Genomic DNA, 18,632 nt, shown 5'->3' on the forward strand with positions numbered 1-18,632 from the left:
TTCATTTTTTATTCCAAGTAGCGATGCGCTTTGACTTTTGCCCTTTTCGAAGTCGTCAATAGTTCAGTGTCGGTGACTTCTATTATAACGATATTAACTTCCTACAACTTGTTGGCACATCAGGGATTTGTAAAATACTATTTTGTAATTGAGTTTAATTCTGAAGAATATTGACTCGTGTCTAACATCCTTATTTATTTATTTTTCGCTAGGCCGGTAAAGAATAAATTTATAATGTCACAAATACAAAGGTACAATCAAAAGGCATGTTCACCATTAACACATCATAATCAGAACTAGTGCAAGAGAGGCAAAGTAACCATAGATCGAGGTGGCCTCCCATCAACTTTTTTAACCCAGGCAAGTCTCAAACATTGACACTTCATCAGGTCGAGTCAACCTCTAGGATGGTCATTCAGAAAATAGAAGTGTTGCCTGCCTACACTGTCTTTTCTAATGGGAGATCGGCTGCTTCGGGCACGTTGTTGTGTCTAGCCATAGCACTTACAAGAAGTGCACCTAGTGCAAAGTCCATTTGCGAGGCAGGGCAACATGGGATTCACCGAAAACCCTCAAACACAAGAGATAGATACCTGAAATTTTTGCATATAACTTAGCAAGTAGCTGTGACTAATAGACAAATATGGGACTGAAGAAAGAATTTTGTCTATGGTCGATCATAACAACCGTTTCCAAGGATAACCCTAAAAGTTCCATAAGTCTTTTTTACTTTTGGATCTTAGGAGAATAAGCTTTCCAATTCAAAAAGTACGCATCTGTCTTCACCCAAATTTGTCAATGTCTATATAAGAATTAACAACAAAAGGCTTAGAAGAAAACTTCGGAACTAGCATATGAATATCACTTAAATTCAAATCCTGAATGAAACAGATATAACAAATTATACTCCCAAGCCTAAGCACAATCATATAAACAAGTCAAGTAAATCAAATATAAGAGCAAGAAAAGAGAATATGCTCAATCAGTTTATAGTGGTTCGGCCCAAATTCGGTTCCTACGTCCACTCCCCAAGCCTCATTGCGAGTTAAAATCTATTATTTCAAAAGAGAAATTACAATATGGTGAATGAGGAGTCAAATACTCCAAGACAACTCGAATCCATAACTCGTACAAGCAAGCATATCTTAATAGACAATAAAAAGCCCTTTGCACAACTACTTCAGCATTCTCCAACAAAATACATGTGTTTTGCCCACTTAAAGAAGCTCAAGAGAGACCTCACTGTGTTGAATAATCTAACCCATGGGTAGCCATTGAAGCTTCAAAAACAGTTCACAAAAACAAAGTCAGTCGTCTGGCGTGAAGGGCATGGTGACCGGAAAAATCCTTTCAACAGCCTTTTTAGTTCGGATTACCACTCCAACATGACCAGGCATTCGGTCATGACTTGATCTTAGTAAATCCAAGATTGACTTAAATTCGAGTTGTTCCAGTTCTTCTTTATCAGTTCTTCCAAACAGTGTTACAATCCTGAACCACACCTCTTGGCTGCCTATGTAGCTGCCGTATACATTGAATGAGTCGAGTACCGGGGTACCTTGCTAGCGCTCTACTGGTTCACTGGTTCACTGTGCCTCTGGGATTGAAACACCTTGAAAAGCAACATGTGAAAAATAGTTTAAGCCACCTTGACTTATGGTAGAACTTACAAATTAACTTTGAAAAATGCTTACATGATCCTATCAACTATATGAAACACGTGATCAAATAACAACTTTTCGAGAATCACAATACTAGCGTTCACTCCAGACATTCATTTACATGCAAATGCAAGCAGCTTGTGACAAATTAAATCACTATTGGGAGCAAGTCCTTAAAAAACTAAGTTTTGGTACTATATGCAAGACATAACATTAGCCATCCATAAAGAATGAGACGTGAAAAGAAGATTACATCCCAGAGCATCTTGATCTTAACTCGCCAAGTGAAATTGCAGGACTCAGGACTTTTGATTATGATCTTCCTGCTATTGTTGCTGCTGTTGGATCGTAAGAAGAAAACTAAGAATGCATCTTGATTACATTTTTCACAAACATACATATTCTTCAACAATGCCCAGCAGTAGGAGCATACAATAAGGCTGTCTTGATAAAGTCGTCAACAAATAAATGTGGCCGGCTTTGACAAACCTTTCAATTCTACCCGTAAGAATCAGATCAACAAGCGACAGCTTTCTTAAGGGGAAAAGAGATGACAACTTGGGCAGATGAAGGAAAAGAAAAGCATCACGATGTTTCCTCATCAGCTTCAAGAAAGTGACATTGCCAAAGAATCTCTCATAAAGGGCATTTTCTTGAACGACGGCTGGACTGAAAAAGAAAATATGAACAAGAGATATTCAGGGTAAAATACCATGTCCACACAATATTTTAGAGTTTATTGAACTAGACTGAAGATATAATACAAAAGGAAACGGATGATCACATAAAGCATGGCCCCCGTCATGATCTCGTACTCATGACCGAGTGGAGATGATAAAAACGAAGCGGGCCTTGATTCTTTTGGCCCCAGTCATCGACACCCGTTGAATTGACGATTGGTACCCAGAAAAGAAAAATGAGCAATCTCTAGGGATCTAAACATTACCGGAGTCGAGGAGAATAAGGCGAAGGTTAAAAGCGTTCAGAATTCCAACTCCAAACTTGGTCAAGAGAGACAAGACTTGCAGGCAGGGGTCTTGATTCGCGATGATTATCAGAGAAGACCGAGAGACTGAGACGGAAGATGGTGAGAGTGGAGTGTTGGGGGAAGGAGATGGGAGTGACGGGGGGACGCGAAGAGAGCTTAGAATAGGGAGAAAGTGGCGGTGAGATTTGAAAGATGGCCCTGGGAGACCGTTAAATGGAGGGAGGTTGGTACTTGGTAGTTGGCACTCCAAAATTATGATTCTTATTTTTACCGGAAAATAATTGAGTGCGCTTTGATTTTCTGACTTACATAATTTACACTGAATAACATTCTTAATATGATAATGGCGGTCCTACATGACAGATTTTGCTATTAGAAACTAATAAGCTTAGATAATTTTGGGTACAAATAAAGTAATGTTTCTTTCTTTGTTTTAAGAAACAGGAAATGGAAAAGATAGAAAAAGAAAGGATAGGTATGTTGGACGACTTTGTTATTAGAAACTAATAAGCTTAGATAATTGTGGGTACAAATAAAGTAATTTTCTTTCTTTATTTTAAGGAACAGGAAATGGAAAAGATAGAAAAAGAAAGGATAGGGATGTCGGCCGAACTTCTCATTAGAAACTAATAAGCTTAGATAATTTTGGGTACAAATAAAGTAATGTTTCTTTCTTTATTTTAAGAAACAGGAAATGGATAAGATGGAAAAAGAAAGGACAGGTATGTTGGACGACTGAGTTGGCGATGATCAGCGAGGCGTGGTGCAAATCGACACGAGATGAAGATGAAATCTTTTTCCGAGGGTATGAGAACTTTGGCATTAGTTCTGCAGATAATGCTCTCCATAAAGATTCGTTTGTTATGGATTCATTTAAATAATCGTGAATAAAACTTCTCAACAGTACCTTTACAACAACATCAAAAAAAAAGTTTTGATTTCAATTGATCTTTTCTTTCTGCTAAACATCGATGTCTTGAACATGATATGATCGTGCGAGCGGTTGATTTCTTATCTAATATTTAGAAGAGGTTGATTTCATCTAATATTTAGATCTTTGCTTAACTCTTCCATCGGATACCACCCCAAATATTAGAACTTGAGAAATCAGAACCCTTTCGAACTGGATCAAGAACCTCGCTTCCCAAATGAAAACTCCAAGCATCAGAAAGAAATTCAGAGTAACCAGCAATAAAGCATGACTACCATAGCATACCATATAGACATTAAAGATGGTTCATAGTTAATACATACATCATACCATGAAGACTCCAGATTTCCAACATACTAAGGACTAGAAACTAGATAACATCCTGGAAGCAAACATCATAGATTCATCATCACCTTTATTTATTTAATAACATATGGGAATGATGACACTATCCAGGTCAGACCACTAACTTATCAAGCCTTCTCCCCAGTAAGAAGATCCATGACCACGCGCTTGATGCTCCCATTGTTCTTCTTCAGCAGCTTCTTGTTCATCTCCTTGTCACAGAAGCCCTGCATTTTCATACGTCAGACGGACAAACCGACTACCTGAACTTGAATGAAAATTAAGGTATGTAAGGGACCGAACGAGTAAAATAAGAGTTCGTTCCGCGTACCATCTCCTGCAACTCTCCAAGTATAGGATCCCATTCAGCAACATCGCAGAGATCATCCACTGACAACTCCAAGTTGTAGGCGTTCATCCTCAGTACCTCCTTGTTCAAGTCCACCTGCTTAAAGCCCATCTCCTCCAGCTCCTTCAGGAGTGACTGTTCCACCACCTCTGTGTCGCTGCCGATGGCTTGAGACGGTGCAGATGAAGAAGCAATGACAGGAGGAGGCACCGCTGCAGCAGTTGCGGCAGGAACTGCTTCAGGTGGCTCGACTTCCACTACAGGGTACGAAACGGGCCCAGAGTCCTCGGGAGGAGCAGAGGCTGATACACGTTGGCCAACCAGCAAATTGTCATTTATGGGAAAATTGAGCTCCTGCTCAACCATCGGCTGAACTGGTTCAGTGACCGTGTTGGAGTTGTCATTTCCAAAGAAGTCAGAAACTACAGCAGGTGGGACATTCATGTCTAAGATTCCAGAGAGTTTAGACTCATCACTTTCTGCAGGCAAATTCAGGTTCAAACCCTGGAGGCTATCACAGAATGCATCCTTCTGGGAATCATCAACCTGCACAAAGAAATAAAATGAATTAAGTATGACCAGGAAAACTCATAGCAAAGAAGAAAACGCAACAGGAAGCTGCTTTACCTGAATCAGAACCCAAACACGCTGGCCAAACTTATGTCCTGAAGAAGATGCCATCCTCCAGTAGGAAATGTACCGACCAGCTGCAACTGGTGCCTTAAAATCAACAGCAATGTCAAGCTCCCCATCTACTGGCACACCTTGAGCAGGGACCTGGCAATTTTTTTTTTTTTTTGGGGCACAAAAACAAGAGAGATATGAAAAGTTCGCCATGTAGCACTATCGAGGTACATGGCTTAACGCTTTAACAGATCGTGCAAAAACACAAGTTAGAAATTTTCAAATCCCTACAATAAAGGAAACATGCCTACCTCAATTTCCACTGCATTAGTGTCACTGAAATTGTCTCCTCCAATCCGGAACAGTTGTGTTCCCTGATGCCAAACAAAATTTCCACTATTGCGCATACGCCATATCTTAGTGAAGGGCGTCGATGGTGCCATCACAGTGCCATCCATCACAGTGACATCCGAGACGAAGCGACTATCCAGCTTAGGCTTACCAGACTTTCCTCCGCAGCCTCTCACCGGATGGGGGAATGTTGAAGGAGCCGCCTCCCAATGATGCTGCATCCAAATAGTCAATGTTAGTTAAATCTGTTTCACGTCATATAGTTGTTGAGAAGAGTAGCAGAAAGAACTCCTAGAAATACATACCAGATCATAAAATCCTTTGAAAGGCCTTGGTAGTCTATAGGATCCATACATGGCTGGCCGGTCTATCCGGATATAGTCAGCAACATTACCCATTTCAGAGAAGCAGATGCTGCAAAGGTCATAATCTTCCTTCCTAAAAAAAGACCGAATAACCATCAATTGAAAAATCCCATTTCTACAGTTACAGAGCAAAAATAAGAGCCAGCTTACACTTTTGATTTGAACCGAGGTCCAGTAATTGGATGAACACCACAGCCGTCACAGCGAATGCCCTTGTGGAATATACCGCCCATGGCATCAGCATAGTTGGAGCTTCTCTTAAATGGTTGTGGATGTCGGAAAGCACCATGGGCAAGAGCCCACTTATCAGCAAGAGGCAATCCACTAAACGGGTCAACAAATGAATGACCAACAGCAGCAGGCTTTGGCATTGCTGTAGTGTTTGCCACAGCTGGGGATGCTCCCTGGTCAACACTGCTAATGGAATCGACATTTTTCTGAAGTTCCGTCTGAACTTCAGCCTGTGTCTTCCCACCCGAGACGTTCTGGACTTCCACCTTTGTATTTACATGTGGTGTAACAGGCACACCATTTAAACTTACAAAAGGCATTAGTGGTTGATAGGAGCTGACTGTAAACCCAGGGATGAGATTAGGAAATCCTGGATTCTGCGCCATGCTTGTGGATGCTCCAACGGCAGGAGATTGGGGCTCGCTTGATCTTTGATATGGTTATTCATTTTTTCAATTGCCTTCAAAAGTTGTGCAGGCGTCTTCCGACCTGAACTGTTCTCCCATGCCACCTTTGTTTTCCCATCGGATAGGCAGCTAACCTGATCCTTTGAACTGTTCTCCCTCTCCCATACCACCTTTGTTTTCCCAACGGATAGGCCACTAACCTGATCCTTGATTTTATCCTTCACTCTCTGCAAGCCCTTCCACACTTCATCTTCTGTCTTTCCAACTAAAATTTGATGGTCTTCCACCTTTGTTTTCCCAAAGAATGGGTAGATAATCTGATTCTTGATTTGATCATCCAGTCTCTCGATTTCCTTCAGCGGTAATTCATCTTTTGTCTTTCCAACTAAAATTTTATGGCCTTCGACCTTCATCTCTCCACCTGAAATGTTCGACTCCCCAGAGAGATCGGCATTAAGATCGACAGGTACATGTGCTGGAGCAGCAGACACAACCCTGCCTTCATTAACACCTCCATCATCCACATCCTTGGAATCCTTGGATGATGAGTGTCCAAAATTAGAGTTTGGCATCACATCACGCATGCTTTCCTCCTTCACAACATCAGTATCAGCTGCCATTGATGTGGTTGCAGAGGCACCATTAACACCACCCGCGTTGCCACCAACCTGAGGCTGAAAGCCTGTATTCAGATAAGATTGACCCAACTTCGTAAAACTGTCAATGAAGTCTGAAATTGTCAGACTAGAGGAGGCAGCTCTAGAAGCCAGCTCCAGCGATAGTTTCGAAACTGCTTCACGAATTGGGTCTGGCACAGTTTTTAGAGCTTCAGCAACAATGGCATTGATGTCAGGCAACGGTTGCTGGCCCAGAGGGGATCTTAGTGGGGTAGAACTTCCACTCGACCTAGCATATGATCTGCCACTTTTCTCACCATTCACAGATACATTAATCCTAAGGAATTTCAGGTGTTGCCTCATTACATCGCGCAGATCATTATCTTCGACGAGAGTCACTACATCACCATCCTCGTCAACATAGGTCAGAGTCAGATCAGCATCGGGAGGGAAACTGAACAGACTGAGGATCTTGGCCTTCAGGCCAACCATGTCGAGATCCAAGTTCTCATTTTCATCCACGCGTGCATTGAAGCGCCTCAGAGAATTTTCATAATTGACCTACAACCGTGTACCACAGTTAAATGAGACATGCCTCCTTGAAAATCATACCAGGCACCATAAAAAAAAAAGCAACCTTCTCTTAAGAAGCCCATGTTCAAATTAACTTGACTACTCCTAAAATTAAAAAATGCATGATGGCAAAAAGAAAATATAGCCACATGATTACTGCTAGGTTCTAAGGCACACATGAACAACGCAAATAAGTCTTCCACGCTATAACCAACAGCTCCAGTGTAAGAACCCAAGTTCCTGAATGACTTAGCACGAGCATGAGAACATGTAGCACCGAATCATGACAGAGAGAGAAAAGATAGAAGCTGGGTTCCTCGGAAAAGCCGAAAGTCTCTGCCTTGGCCCAATTTCTACCGATCAAAGACGATCAAGCATCTTGTAGCTCGGAAACCACGGCAGTGACGCCGGAAATCGGAACTGAGCACGGCACAAAACCCAATCCGCAAAGCAACATGCAGACAGATTACGAAAGTCACGCGAGCCCCAAAGCGCACAGTACACGAAAAAAGGAGGGTTTCCTCTTCCCAATTCGGATCGATTAAAAAAGCCCGTCCAACACCACCCAGTCAGTCAAAAACTACAGTTCTGCGTGACGATCAAGAGCTCTAGCCGCGAACCAAGCGAAAGTTTCAGCCTTTCGAAACCCTCCGCTCAGCTACCCACAGGGCGAGCCCAAATCATCATCCCCCGCCCCGACCCCACCATAAAAACAGGAAATTTCGCAAAGCGACCCGCGAGGAGCGGCGGAAAGCGGCGACTTTCCATCGTCACATCGACCAAAACAGGAAGAAACCGAGAGCAGCATGCAGTCGATCAACACAAGCGAGCGAGGGGGAGAATTCGATGGACCTTGATCACGAGAGTAGACTCCATAATTCACAGTCGCGAGGCGAACTCGAGCGTCCCAGTGATCCGCAAAGGCAAGCCCAAAAAAAAAAAAAAAAAAAACCAGCCGACAAACCGAGGAGAAAAAGAAACCCTCCTCGAACCCGACGAAATCTTCCCCAGAAACCCAACAAAAAAAGAAACAAAAAAAGGAAATTTCACAAAGCGACCCACGCAGAGCCACAGAAAGCAGCAACTTCCGTCGTCACATCGACCAAACAGGAAGAAATCGAGAGCAAACGGGAGCAAACAGTCAATCATTACAAGCGAGAGAAGGGGGAATTCGACGGACCTTGATCACGAGAGTAGACCCCATAATTCACAGTTGCGAGGCGAACTCGAGCGTCCCAGTGATCCGCAAGAGCAAGCACAGAAAAAAAAAAAAACAGCCGACAAACCGAGAAGAACGAAGAAACCCTCCTCGAAATCTTCCCAGAAAACCCACAAAAGAAAAAAAAAAAACACCGGCGAAATCGGCGGCGATCGGGAATCAGGGGAGATCGTTCAGCTCCGATCGGTGCACAACCGCACTCCCAAGCGTACCAGTAATCCGCTTCTCCCTCTCCCTCTCCCTCTCCCCCCTACTCTCTCACTCTCTCTCTCTCTCTCTCTCTCTCTCTCTAAAAGTAGGACGATGCTGCCTTTCCATTACGCACAATCAGCGTGCATTATATAATATTCTCGCCCCGTTATTGTTTTCTTTTTTTTTCTTTTTCTTTATCTGGCTTTGCTTGGGGGAAAAGATGGCCATTTTGACTTCCTTTTCTTCTTCTTTTTCTTGTTGGCGTTCGGGCGTCTATCTTCTTCGCTAAGAAATAAACGGGGATTTGAAAAAAAAAAAATGGATGAGGGGGGAATTTTTTAAAAGGAAAAATTTGCTGCGGGAGCGGGGCCCACGGGGGCCGTGGAGGATCCTGCGGCACCGGTTACGCCACGTCGCGCGGGGGGGGGGAGTCGCGGGATCGCCGTTGCTGGGAGCGAGAAGCGCACGGGCGTGGGTGGGGGGAAACATCGGACGGCGGAGAGAGGACCGACTGACTTGCTCCTCAAGGAGCCGGGCCGTCGGATGAGGATGGATCAGGACGGTCGCGATTTTCCCAGATGGAGATGGAGATGGACGGGCGACACGTCACGTGTCCTCCCGCGCTTCTTTCTTTCCGCGTGGGATTGGAGGAGTTCTGGGAAAGGACAAGTGGCCTACATCTCCACGCACTTTAAAAAAGGAAGGAAAACTTGGTGCATCTGATTTTAATTTATTTAATATAATTTTGAATTTTTAATTATTAATGATTTTTAAAATTTTCATACATATTTATTTAATCTCCAAATTATATGAAAATACTTAACATTTGTCTCCGAACTTGAATTAATAAAAAAAATATTTAATATTCTTATATAGTCGTTTAATAACTTGATTGAATAGTTACAAAAATTCAAATGTTATATTGAAAAAATCAAAATTTTAAGGATCACATTGAATATTTTGTCCAAATTCAATGACGATCTATGTAATTATCTCTTAGATGAAAAGGAAAATTAAACTAAACCACTTCATGTCAATTTGTGTAATTATCGCTTAAAAAGATCTCTTTCAAGTTTGAATTTGCTTTATCTTAAGTCAGGGCTCTTCTACCTCGTTTTTATTTACCTATCTTTTAATTATTTTCCTTTTTTTTTTTTTATTTCTTTGTTATTTCATTCCATGATTCCTTAATATTTTTATTAAATAATATAGTATGCATAAAACATGAAATAAATATAGACACTAGATTAATGTATATGCAGACTATATAAATTATAGAATAGATGGATATTCAAATATATAAATAAAGATAAGAATAAATAAATGCAAATTAATATTTATTTTTTGTTATTTTGAATTTCCTTTCTTATATTAGAATCCAAAAATAACTTTACATTTGATTAATATTCTAATTATTTTAATATAAAAATTTTTTTATTCAAGAGAAATAGATTTTATCAGGGCTATATCTTTATTATATCAGACTTCATCTCATGTTAGGTAGAAACTAAATACAGGATAAGAAAATTTTCATTTCATATCGATTTTTATCCAGGCTACCAGCCGCAGGAAAGCTTAGGCACCAAGTTTGGAGGCCGAGACCGAATGTCAAAGCATGAGCAAAGGTGCCGTACAGATATCTTCCTCCTAAATTTGGGCCTTGGCCCGTCAATAAATGGAAACATGGAGCTCGGCCCATCAGAACTGTTCCTCTTCCGTACCGGCCCGTAATCTCGAGCGACGCCACGATTCGCGTTGCGCTTCTCTCTTTTTTCTCAGTAATAGAAGCCAAAAGAATTCGAATTTTTCCGTCTTCTTTCGTCCTTCCAATCGAGCGTTCGCTTCGCGGGGGACAATCGAGGAGGCAGGCGCTCCTCCGCGCGTGCCCGTCCGGACGATGTTGCAGTTTCCGGGGTTCATGACGCAGTTCCCGGAATCGACGAGGATGATTCCGTCGTCGTTTCTGCTGCCGTCGCAGTGGCCTCAGCCCCAGAACGAGGAGCTCCTGCTCGCCCTGGAGGAGTCCGATTTCGAAGACAAGGTGACGCCTCTCTCTTTTTTTCCATTCTTTTCCCTTTCTTATGTCTCGATGCGGGTCGCTTTTTTCGTTCTTGCCTCGTTAATAAAGGGAAAGTGGTCGAGAGTTCTGCAAGACCCATTTGGTTCGGAGATGATTTTGCTCGTCGTTCTGATAGGAAATACCGTTTTGTTTTGGTGTTATCGATTGAGAAGCTAATTAGTGTTGTTGGCAGTGAAGAGAAGCTCGAGGCAGGGGCATAGCTCTAGTTGTTCTGTTTGCGATGTTACCAGTGTTCAGGTCTTGTATCGGCAGCACGTTATTTTTCTATGTTAGGTGACTGAGTAGCTTGAGCTGTGCCCGGAATCGAGCTGCTCTGTGGGCTGATTTAATTTGCTACTCAATCGTTTCTGCCTGCATGTTCTCACGTGGTCGAGGATCGGAAATGCATCTCAGTAGTCGCTGCAACAAGGATTAGTAATGAGAATTATGCTTTCAGTCCGTTCTACTTGAGTGGAAAAACTAATGCTTGATGCAGAACTAGTGACATAATAATTGGTTATGGGGAGACATATGGAAAGTGATTGTGATCACGGCAATTTGGGAGAGTTTGAACCATTTGATGAAATCTTTCACATCTCTTTGTGCTGTGCCATGTCGGATGGATGGTTCTGTCTTTCATGTGCCTCAGTTGTAGGATTGTGTAAATATTGAAATGTTCACAATATTCCTTAGTTGTACTTATACAATATTTCGACAGATGAAAGGTATATGCAAATTATGAACAGAGGCATTGTTAAAGAGAACCGTATGCTTGGTGGGAATACTCAGATATAAGTATCTGCATTATGTGAGGAGGGACATGAATATGGTCTTGTTAGCTTCTTTGTTGTAGGAACTTCCTTGTTTGATTGTTAAGTGACAAATTTCTGATGGTTTTCTGGCAGCTGCTTTTAATTATTATGTTGCTTATTTGCCAAATTGAATGTTGAGTATGGAAGGATTAATAGTTTAAAAAACTTTAAGAATGCTTAATGATTTCTTTAGCTGTGTTAGGCTATCTGCATCTTCCGGGGAAAAATAGAGTTGAGAGAAGTATTTTGTGGAATGTATAATCTTTCAAATTGGAGGGTGCTAGTTCAGATGATGAAAAGTGAAGAAGAACTTATAGTTACAGCTTGTGAGATGAATAATCGGTCCATTCCTGGTCTAGGTAAAGTCCCATCTTGATGCTGCACTTTGTTCTGTCCTCCTTCACAGGCGAGAATCCCTCTCATAGTGAAGGAATAGGAGGTGTTGAAAAGGTGTTGCATTTCCTCTCTAGGCTATGCATGCTTGTTTGTAATTCTTGCCATTAGGGTCGGTGCAACTAAGGTTACATTGCTGGCCTATAAGGACATGCGATGTGGCAATTCAGCATGATTGAATATTTTAGTCCCAAACATGCTTGTTCGTAGTTCTTGCTGCTGACTGCTTAACAAGGACACACAATTAACATCTTGGATTTTTTCTTACTCGTAATTTCACATGTATGTATGTTGTGAACAGTGTAATGAAATCAGAAAATTGAATAGCAACCTTGTTGTGATCGGGAAAAGTGCTGCTGACATCGATAAAGATGCAGAGGAGGAAGATGCCGATGATGATGACCCAGACAATGCTGATGAGTCTGAAGGTGACGAATTTGAACAGGAAACTGTGTGAGATTTCTTCTTTGTGTGTGTGTGTGTTTCCCTTCCTCACTACATCAAAAAGAATTTGAGAACTAATGTCAGCTGTGAGTTTACAATGTCCATACTTTTACTCTGTAAAATTAAGTTGTTCACCCAAAGAGAGACCGATGTTTTTTTGAAGGAAAGGTAGTGGGAAGTTGCTTCCTGGATATCAGTTGAGATTGGCATCTTCTCCTGTCTGAACTGGAGGGACTAGAAATATTAGCTGTGGTGGCATCTATCGGCCTTTTCTTGTTGTCATTTCTCCTCTCTTCTCCCCGCTAAACCAAGTCGTATCTTCTTCTCTTAGCTCGATGGAGAAACCTATGCCTTTTCTAATGTCCATGTCATTCTACTATTAGTTCTGGAAGTAGGTGAAGTCTATATATTCTCTTGTTGGTTCGCAAAGTGAAAGCTTACATAGCAACCAGCTTGATTTGTAACTAGTCAGATGACTCAATCACTCCTCGTGATTGAATGGATGAACCATGTGCTGCTCTCGTCTTGCAAGTTCAAATTGCCAGTCCTCACCGATAGACTTACAATTCCACATATAGCTGCTGCATATTCTTTCATCCGGATGATTGATGGTTTGGATCCCCTCTTGTATGAATGCGAACTTGGTTATTCTTGTTGCGTGAGACTGGGGTGGAATTACCTTATATCGCACTCGGTAGCATCATACAGTTGAATTTTGGTTATTCACTGGTTCAGACTATTCAGTTGCATAGATAAACTCATGGCAATGAGGATGATATATCGGTTGCCGTGGATGGTGGTATGCCTTTCTACTGTTGAACAAGCATACGTCTGTTTCTTGCAATCTTAGCACAAAGATCGTGCAAACAATTACTTCTTTACAGGATTCATCTTATGAAGAACGTGAACACAGAGATGGAAGTCTGATCATTTTTCTGGAGACCCTGTATCTGCGGCTGGCGCTCCTTTACCTACAGCCTCCTGACTTTATGTCTTATCAATAGAGTCGTGCCTACACGAGATGGCATTTAGTCAAATTATATCGCCACCGCAACACCTATTTTTCTACATAAAAGCAATGTGGACCGAAGTTCTAGTTAGAATATTCCTTTTCTTAAAATTGCAGGAAGGTTTCTCGACAAACCATTTTGGACGGAAGTCCAAGTTAGACCATTCCTGCTCATGAATGTGTTCCTAAGCAGAATTCCTAAGTTCATATTCGCTCGCTAGTACTTTTCACGCTTCGGTTGCGATACCATTTACAAGTTTTGCACGTGAGTTAGCAGGACAAAAACGGTTTTACGTCCCACGTTAATAGTACAATCATGTATGTGAGTTGTCATTTCTTTATTATTTTTGGCTTAACAGACATCTATATAGCACCAACACGAATATGCGACATACGACACAACAGTTCACATAACGTCATTTTATAAATAAATAAAAAATCCAAGCGTTTCGACACGTTATATATTAATTATATATTTTAAATAAATAATAATAATAAGAGCATATAATTAATTTATATTAAAAATATTAATTCAATATTTATTAATATCATTCATTGCTTTAATTTGAGAGGGATTGAATAAGAAATTCAAAAAAATTGCAAACACAAAAGTGTAAATTTGAAGAACATGTCCTATTTTCTTACACTTGTCGAATATTAGTGAGATTTCTTATAGTGCTATACAGATTTTGGAGTTCATGATATAAATTGGCTTGGAGCTCCTTTGCAAAATAAGGTTCAAGAAAAATGAAAATCTAGGACAAGAACTCTCCAAAAGAAAATGAAATAACTAAATTCGCCATAGGAAATGTGAGCAATAACTCACAATCCAATGACATAAATTAAAAGAAATAACTCATAGACCATGCTTGCGAGAGGCGGAAATAAGCAAAAAAACAATCACAACTTTAAGTCTGCAGGGTGGTAGAGCAACGCCAACCAAAAGAGGGGCATTTCATCGTTACTACGTGAGTAGGTCAAAACTTATAAATGAAGAACTTGAAAGTGAGAATTTTCTTCTTTCCTCTTTATTTTGTTATTTTTATTATTTTTTCATATTATTTTTTTAATGAACCCCATACTGAGTCGACAGTATTTAAATTTGGACCCACCACCCCAATATCGCATAAGATCCCATGAGATTCAAACTCCTCTGTCCTAGGAGTGTTGGAAATAGTTAATCACGTGTCGATATTATTTATATTTTGACTTTTCAAGTATTGAAATTTTTTTAAAATTGACTATGTGCGTGTCAAGATCGCATGTCAAAATTTGGATGCGTGTCAAAAGAGTTGATCAGGTTTCCTAAAGATTGTCGAAACGTATCAAAACGTTCTGAGTGTGTTAAATATACACGACTTCTTAAAGTGTCGGTCCTTTTAGGCACAACAAAAGTCTTAAACAGTTCAAACCAAGATGCCCGTGTTTCCTTGTATTCCGTTTGGTAGAGTAAACATTCAAATTCAATAACCATTGATAAATATCTCGTTATATTTTATGCTTTTCTTTGTATAACGGTCGAGTGATTACCAAGTCAGAATTTTTGGACACTTCTACCAGTCCATCTTTCGTGCGATCTTTAAGAACCCATTTCTTCCTTGTCTCGGCCAAGTCCATTATTCAAACTTAATCTCAAATCGAGTTTCGGGTTCGAAATATAAAAAAAAAAATATGTAAATTTCCTAGCAACCTCCGCTTAAAAGTTGGTTCGAAGCTAGCGCCGTTGAAATTCCAACCTGCAGGTTCCCTCCACGCCGAACGGGTGTCAATTATAAAATACTCAAAGACCTTTTCCCCAAACCTTAATCAAGGAGACCGCGCCAAGGCAATGGTCCACTTGCCAACTGTCGTGTCCCCCCCACCAGCTCACGATCAATTATAATCCCCCCATTAAACGTTTCTTTTTGCTTTAGGTATGCGATTAAGACCTCCCCCGCATCGCAGCTCCGCTGCCTTCACGACTCTTTCCTTCCGCCTGGCCCGCGGTGGCGTCAAATCATTGCATTATTTAGGGCCAAATTCGAGTCCCATTAAGGCATATTCCATTCTTGGCTTAATCAAATTGATTGATTGATTTAATTTTTTTTTGTTGCCGTTTTGACCACGCGTCGTCCCCCACCACGGTCCTTTCGAACGATAAAGAAAGCAACCTTCCCTGCCCGGCCCCAGAAATTTCGGGACAAGTGCCACCGCCGGCCCCCACCACCTTCTTCGTTTCCCTCCTCGGGTGTCCCAGCATTATTCTTCTCTTCCTTCAAGGGCCTGCAACACAAACATCAAAAACAGGGCAACCCAAATCAATTACGATTCAGAAGAATCACCCAAAATTGGACAAAATAAACAAGCAAGCGAATCAATTACGATACAGAAATCACTTAAAAAGGAAAAAAATAAACAAGCAAGCAAGCTACCAATGACACGCAGTCAAATCGAAGTAAATAAAAATCGCAATCACGAAATTAATGACGGGAATAAGTACGCATGAACTGCCAAATCAAGGAAGGATTCACGCGTCACGCAACGCAACGCTCGAAGTGGCTGGACACAGAGAATTTGGTCTGCGTATGCAGAGAACTTGGGGGTGTTTTTTTCATCCATGGCGCGTGAGAAAATTGGGGGGGTGAGCCAAAGAAAATAAAATTCTTTGGGAACGAATACTGTACAGACTCATCAAATCACACTCTTATCATTCCCGATTGTAAATTTTTGTAAAAACGGTGCAATCCTCTCTAATTTTATCGTCGTCGTTTTTCTGTTTTTTTTTTTTTTTTTTTTGCCCTTTTTTTGGGCCTTGCATAGATTCTTCTCGGTCTTTCCGTTCCCGTTCCCGTTTCAGTGGCAGTACTTGCAGCAATGGCCGCCCGCCCAGACCTTCCTCGGCTCGAGGTAGCAGGGGTAGCTTCGCAGCTCCCCCGCCCTGACCTGGGGACGATGACGGAGCGGCGGGGACCGGCTCCCGGTGCGCCAGCGGCCACCGGCGGCGGCCGCGTGCGTCGGGGAGCTGCGGGCGGAGTGGTCGAAGCTGGACGTGAATGACGCGGGCGGGGACACGACCTTGAGCGACTCCGGCGGGGACAGGACGGCTCTGATCTTCTTGGGCGAAGGCGAGGCGAGGGAAGCCCCGTCGTACTCCGCGATCAAGTTGGCCAGGTCCTCGTCGGACTTCACGGAGATCAGAGTCTCCAGGTCGCCGTCCGGCAGCGCGCACCTCAGCGCGACGGAGAACCCGCAGAACTCCATCAGCTTCACCATCAGCTCTGCAACCAGAACAGCAACCAACACGTCAACACCAATTCCTCCATGAATAAAAAAAAAACCGACCGGAGTCTCTCCACGACAGACGAACGGGAAGCGAGGCGAACGAACCAACCTGCGTAGGATGTGGAGCGGTCGACGGAGAGGATCCGGGTGAAGCCGCCGACGTAGCGGAGCTCGCCGTCGGACTTGCGGAGCGCGATCTTGCCGCCGTAGCTGCAGAGGAACTTCAGAGTGCTCGACGTCTTGCTCGAATCCGAAGGTTCTGTCACCATCTTTTTGCAGCAGTGTAAATTCAAGGTGGTGGAGGAGGAAGACGACGATTTGGAATCGGATCGCGGAGGGCGGCGGAGATTCGAACTCGAGGAGTCCGGGGAGGGAGGGAGGGAGGGAGGGAGCTGGCTTAGGGCTTCAAACCAGAGGGACGAGTCGACGGGGGTATTTATAGTCGGGGAGTTGCGCGTTGGGGTTGGGATTGGTAATTTTCTTTTGCTTCGGGGGATAGGTTCGGAGTCGGGTGGGACTCCACGCGGGTTCAACCGAAGAAACGGAACGGGCTTTTTACGTTTTTGTTTTTGGCGATATTCGGATATTCGGAGGTTTTGGTCGAATGTTAGGAATGGGAGGCCAGTGGGCGGGCCCCACACCCGGCCCCCACACTGACGTGGCCAAGTGGCACTAGAACCCTTGAAGCCGAAGCCGAGGCATCGGTTCAGTGGCGGCCGACTCCTTTGCCCGATAATATATACATATAAATTAAATATATATATCATACGTACATTTTCGGAATTATTTAAAAAAAAAAAAGCTTGGTGACGTGTTTTTTTCTTTTTCTCTCTCCGTAATTTCTTATTATCACATTAAAACACAGAAGGTATGCAAAAAAAACATAAAAATATATAGGTCCCGAAGTCCCGCTAAACAAGTTCGTCAATGGAGTTCGCATTCTTTGAGGAGGTTCCCGATTCTTGGCGCGGAAATTTCATGTCTCGATCATGGCGAAATCCGTAAAAAAAAGAAAAGAAAAGTTAAACATATATAAGGCATATTCTAGATTGGCGAACAACCATTACCTAAGACGTAGTTGCGGGATTTTAGGTGCGCCCGCAATGGCGGAAGGAATCATGGGTCCCCTCCTCAAAAGGAAACACATGCGTCGAGTGAGAATGAAATTTCTGGAAAAGTAATCGCGTGCTGTTGGGGGTTTGAAATTCTCGTATTGGAAAAGCAAACGGACGGGAAATTCTTTTATGTCGTGTCGTGTTTACACGTACCCCGCTGCACATATGTGAAATACACGAACGTATAATTTTCGAGATATTGATATGGAGGTCCCGTGTTGTGAAATCGTAGGAATCGCGTAACTGGATGGCCCGACAGCATGACGGGGGTGCTTTTTGACATATTATTTTTTTATCGCGTAGTAATGTTCAGTCGGTTTCGGCGACTTAGTCGACGTTGTAGTTTCCCACGGAGCTGCGAAAAGCGCTTCGTCAAAGAGAATTGACGGCTCGCTTTGTCGTAGGAGCGACGGCCGACCTTTTGCGGAAGACTGTTTACTTTTTCAGGTTTGATTTGGGAGGTCTTAGTCTTCCTTTTGGAAAAATAAAAAGAAATATATCGTCGACGAAGAAGCCTCGAAAGCCCACACGCTTCGCCGAAACGTCCGACTTCGGGCGATCGAATGGGAGGACTGGTCGACATTTTCGGGGCGCGTACGTGGACGAATGAACGAGGTATGGGGGACACGTGGAGGCCTGTCCGGGGCGTCAGTTGGACCGTACCTGAGATTCTACTTCCTTGGTTG

General features: G+C 42.5%; 3 protein-coding genes across 3 annotated transcripts; 1 reads left to right on the forward strand and 2 right to left on the reverse strand.

The window, feature by feature from the left end:
- Window positions 1-3,824: 3,824 nt before the first annotated feature.
- LOC104426227 (protein JOKA2) lies at window positions 3,825-8,958 on the reverse strand. The gene is given in 8 exon segments (XM_010039213.3): window positions 3,825-4,152; window positions 4,257-4,820; window positions 4,902-5,051; window positions 5,210-5,464; window positions 5,555-5,687; window positions 5,765-6,216; window positions 6,219-7,430; window positions 8,623-8,958. Coding segments are annotated over 8 exon segments (2,889 nt in total). The 5' UTR covers window positions 8,647-8,958; the 3' UTR covers window positions 3,825-4,053.
- Window positions 8,959-10,632: 1,674 nt separating this feature from the next.
- On the forward strand, window positions 10,633-12,843 carry LOC104426228. The gene is made up of 2 exons (XM_010039215.2): window positions 10,633-10,894; window positions 12,419-12,843. Exons 1-2 carry the CDS (start codon window positions 10,751-10,753, stop codon window positions 12,572-12,574), a joined length of 300 nt encoding a protein of 99 aa, XP_010037517.1. The 5' UTR covers window positions 10,633-10,750; the 3' UTR covers window positions 12,575-12,843.
- A 3,279-nt stretch (window positions 12,844-16,122) lies between these two features.
- LOC104426229 lies at window positions 16,123-17,241 on the reverse strand. Its single transcript, XM_010039216.3, has 2 exons — window positions 16,941-17,241; window positions 16,123-16,827 (listed from the first exon to the last, which is right to left on the reverse strand). Exons 1-2 carry the CDS (start codon window positions 17,098-17,100, stop codon window positions 16,403-16,405), a joined length of 585 nt encoding a protein of 194 aa, XP_010037518.2. The 5' UTR covers window positions 17,101-17,241; the 3' UTR covers window positions 16,123-16,402.
- Window positions 17,242-18,632: the final 1,391 nt, after the last annotated feature.

This window comes from Eucalyptus grandis, chromosome 11 (genome assembly GCF_016545825.1).
Source record: "Eucalyptus grandis isolate ANBG69807.140 chromosome 11, ASM1654582v1, whole genome shotgun sequence".
Lineage (NCBI taxonomy): Eukaryota > Viridiplantae > Streptophyta > Magnoliopsida > Myrtales > Myrtaceae > Eucalyptus > Eucalyptus grandis.

Excerpts from the sequence above, each read along its gene's own strand:
- LOC104426228 (XM_010039215.2), top strand. The coding sequence starts at position 10,751 with ATGTTGCAGTTTCCGGGGTTCATGACGCAGTTCCCGGAATCGACGAGG. Across the intron at positions 10,895-12,418 it reads AGTCCGATTTCGAAGACAAG|TGTAATGAAATCAGAAAATT; the intron begins GTGACGCCTCTC and ends TGTTGTGAACAG.
- LOC104426229 (XM_010039216.3), bottom strand. The coding sequence starts at position 17,100 with ATGGTGACAGAACCTTCGGATTCGAGCAAGACGTCGAGCACTCTGAAG. Across the intron at positions 16,828-16,940 it reads CCGCTCCACATCCTACGCAG|AGCTGATGGTGAAGCTGATG; the intron begins GTTGGTTCGTTC and ends TTCTGGTTGCAG.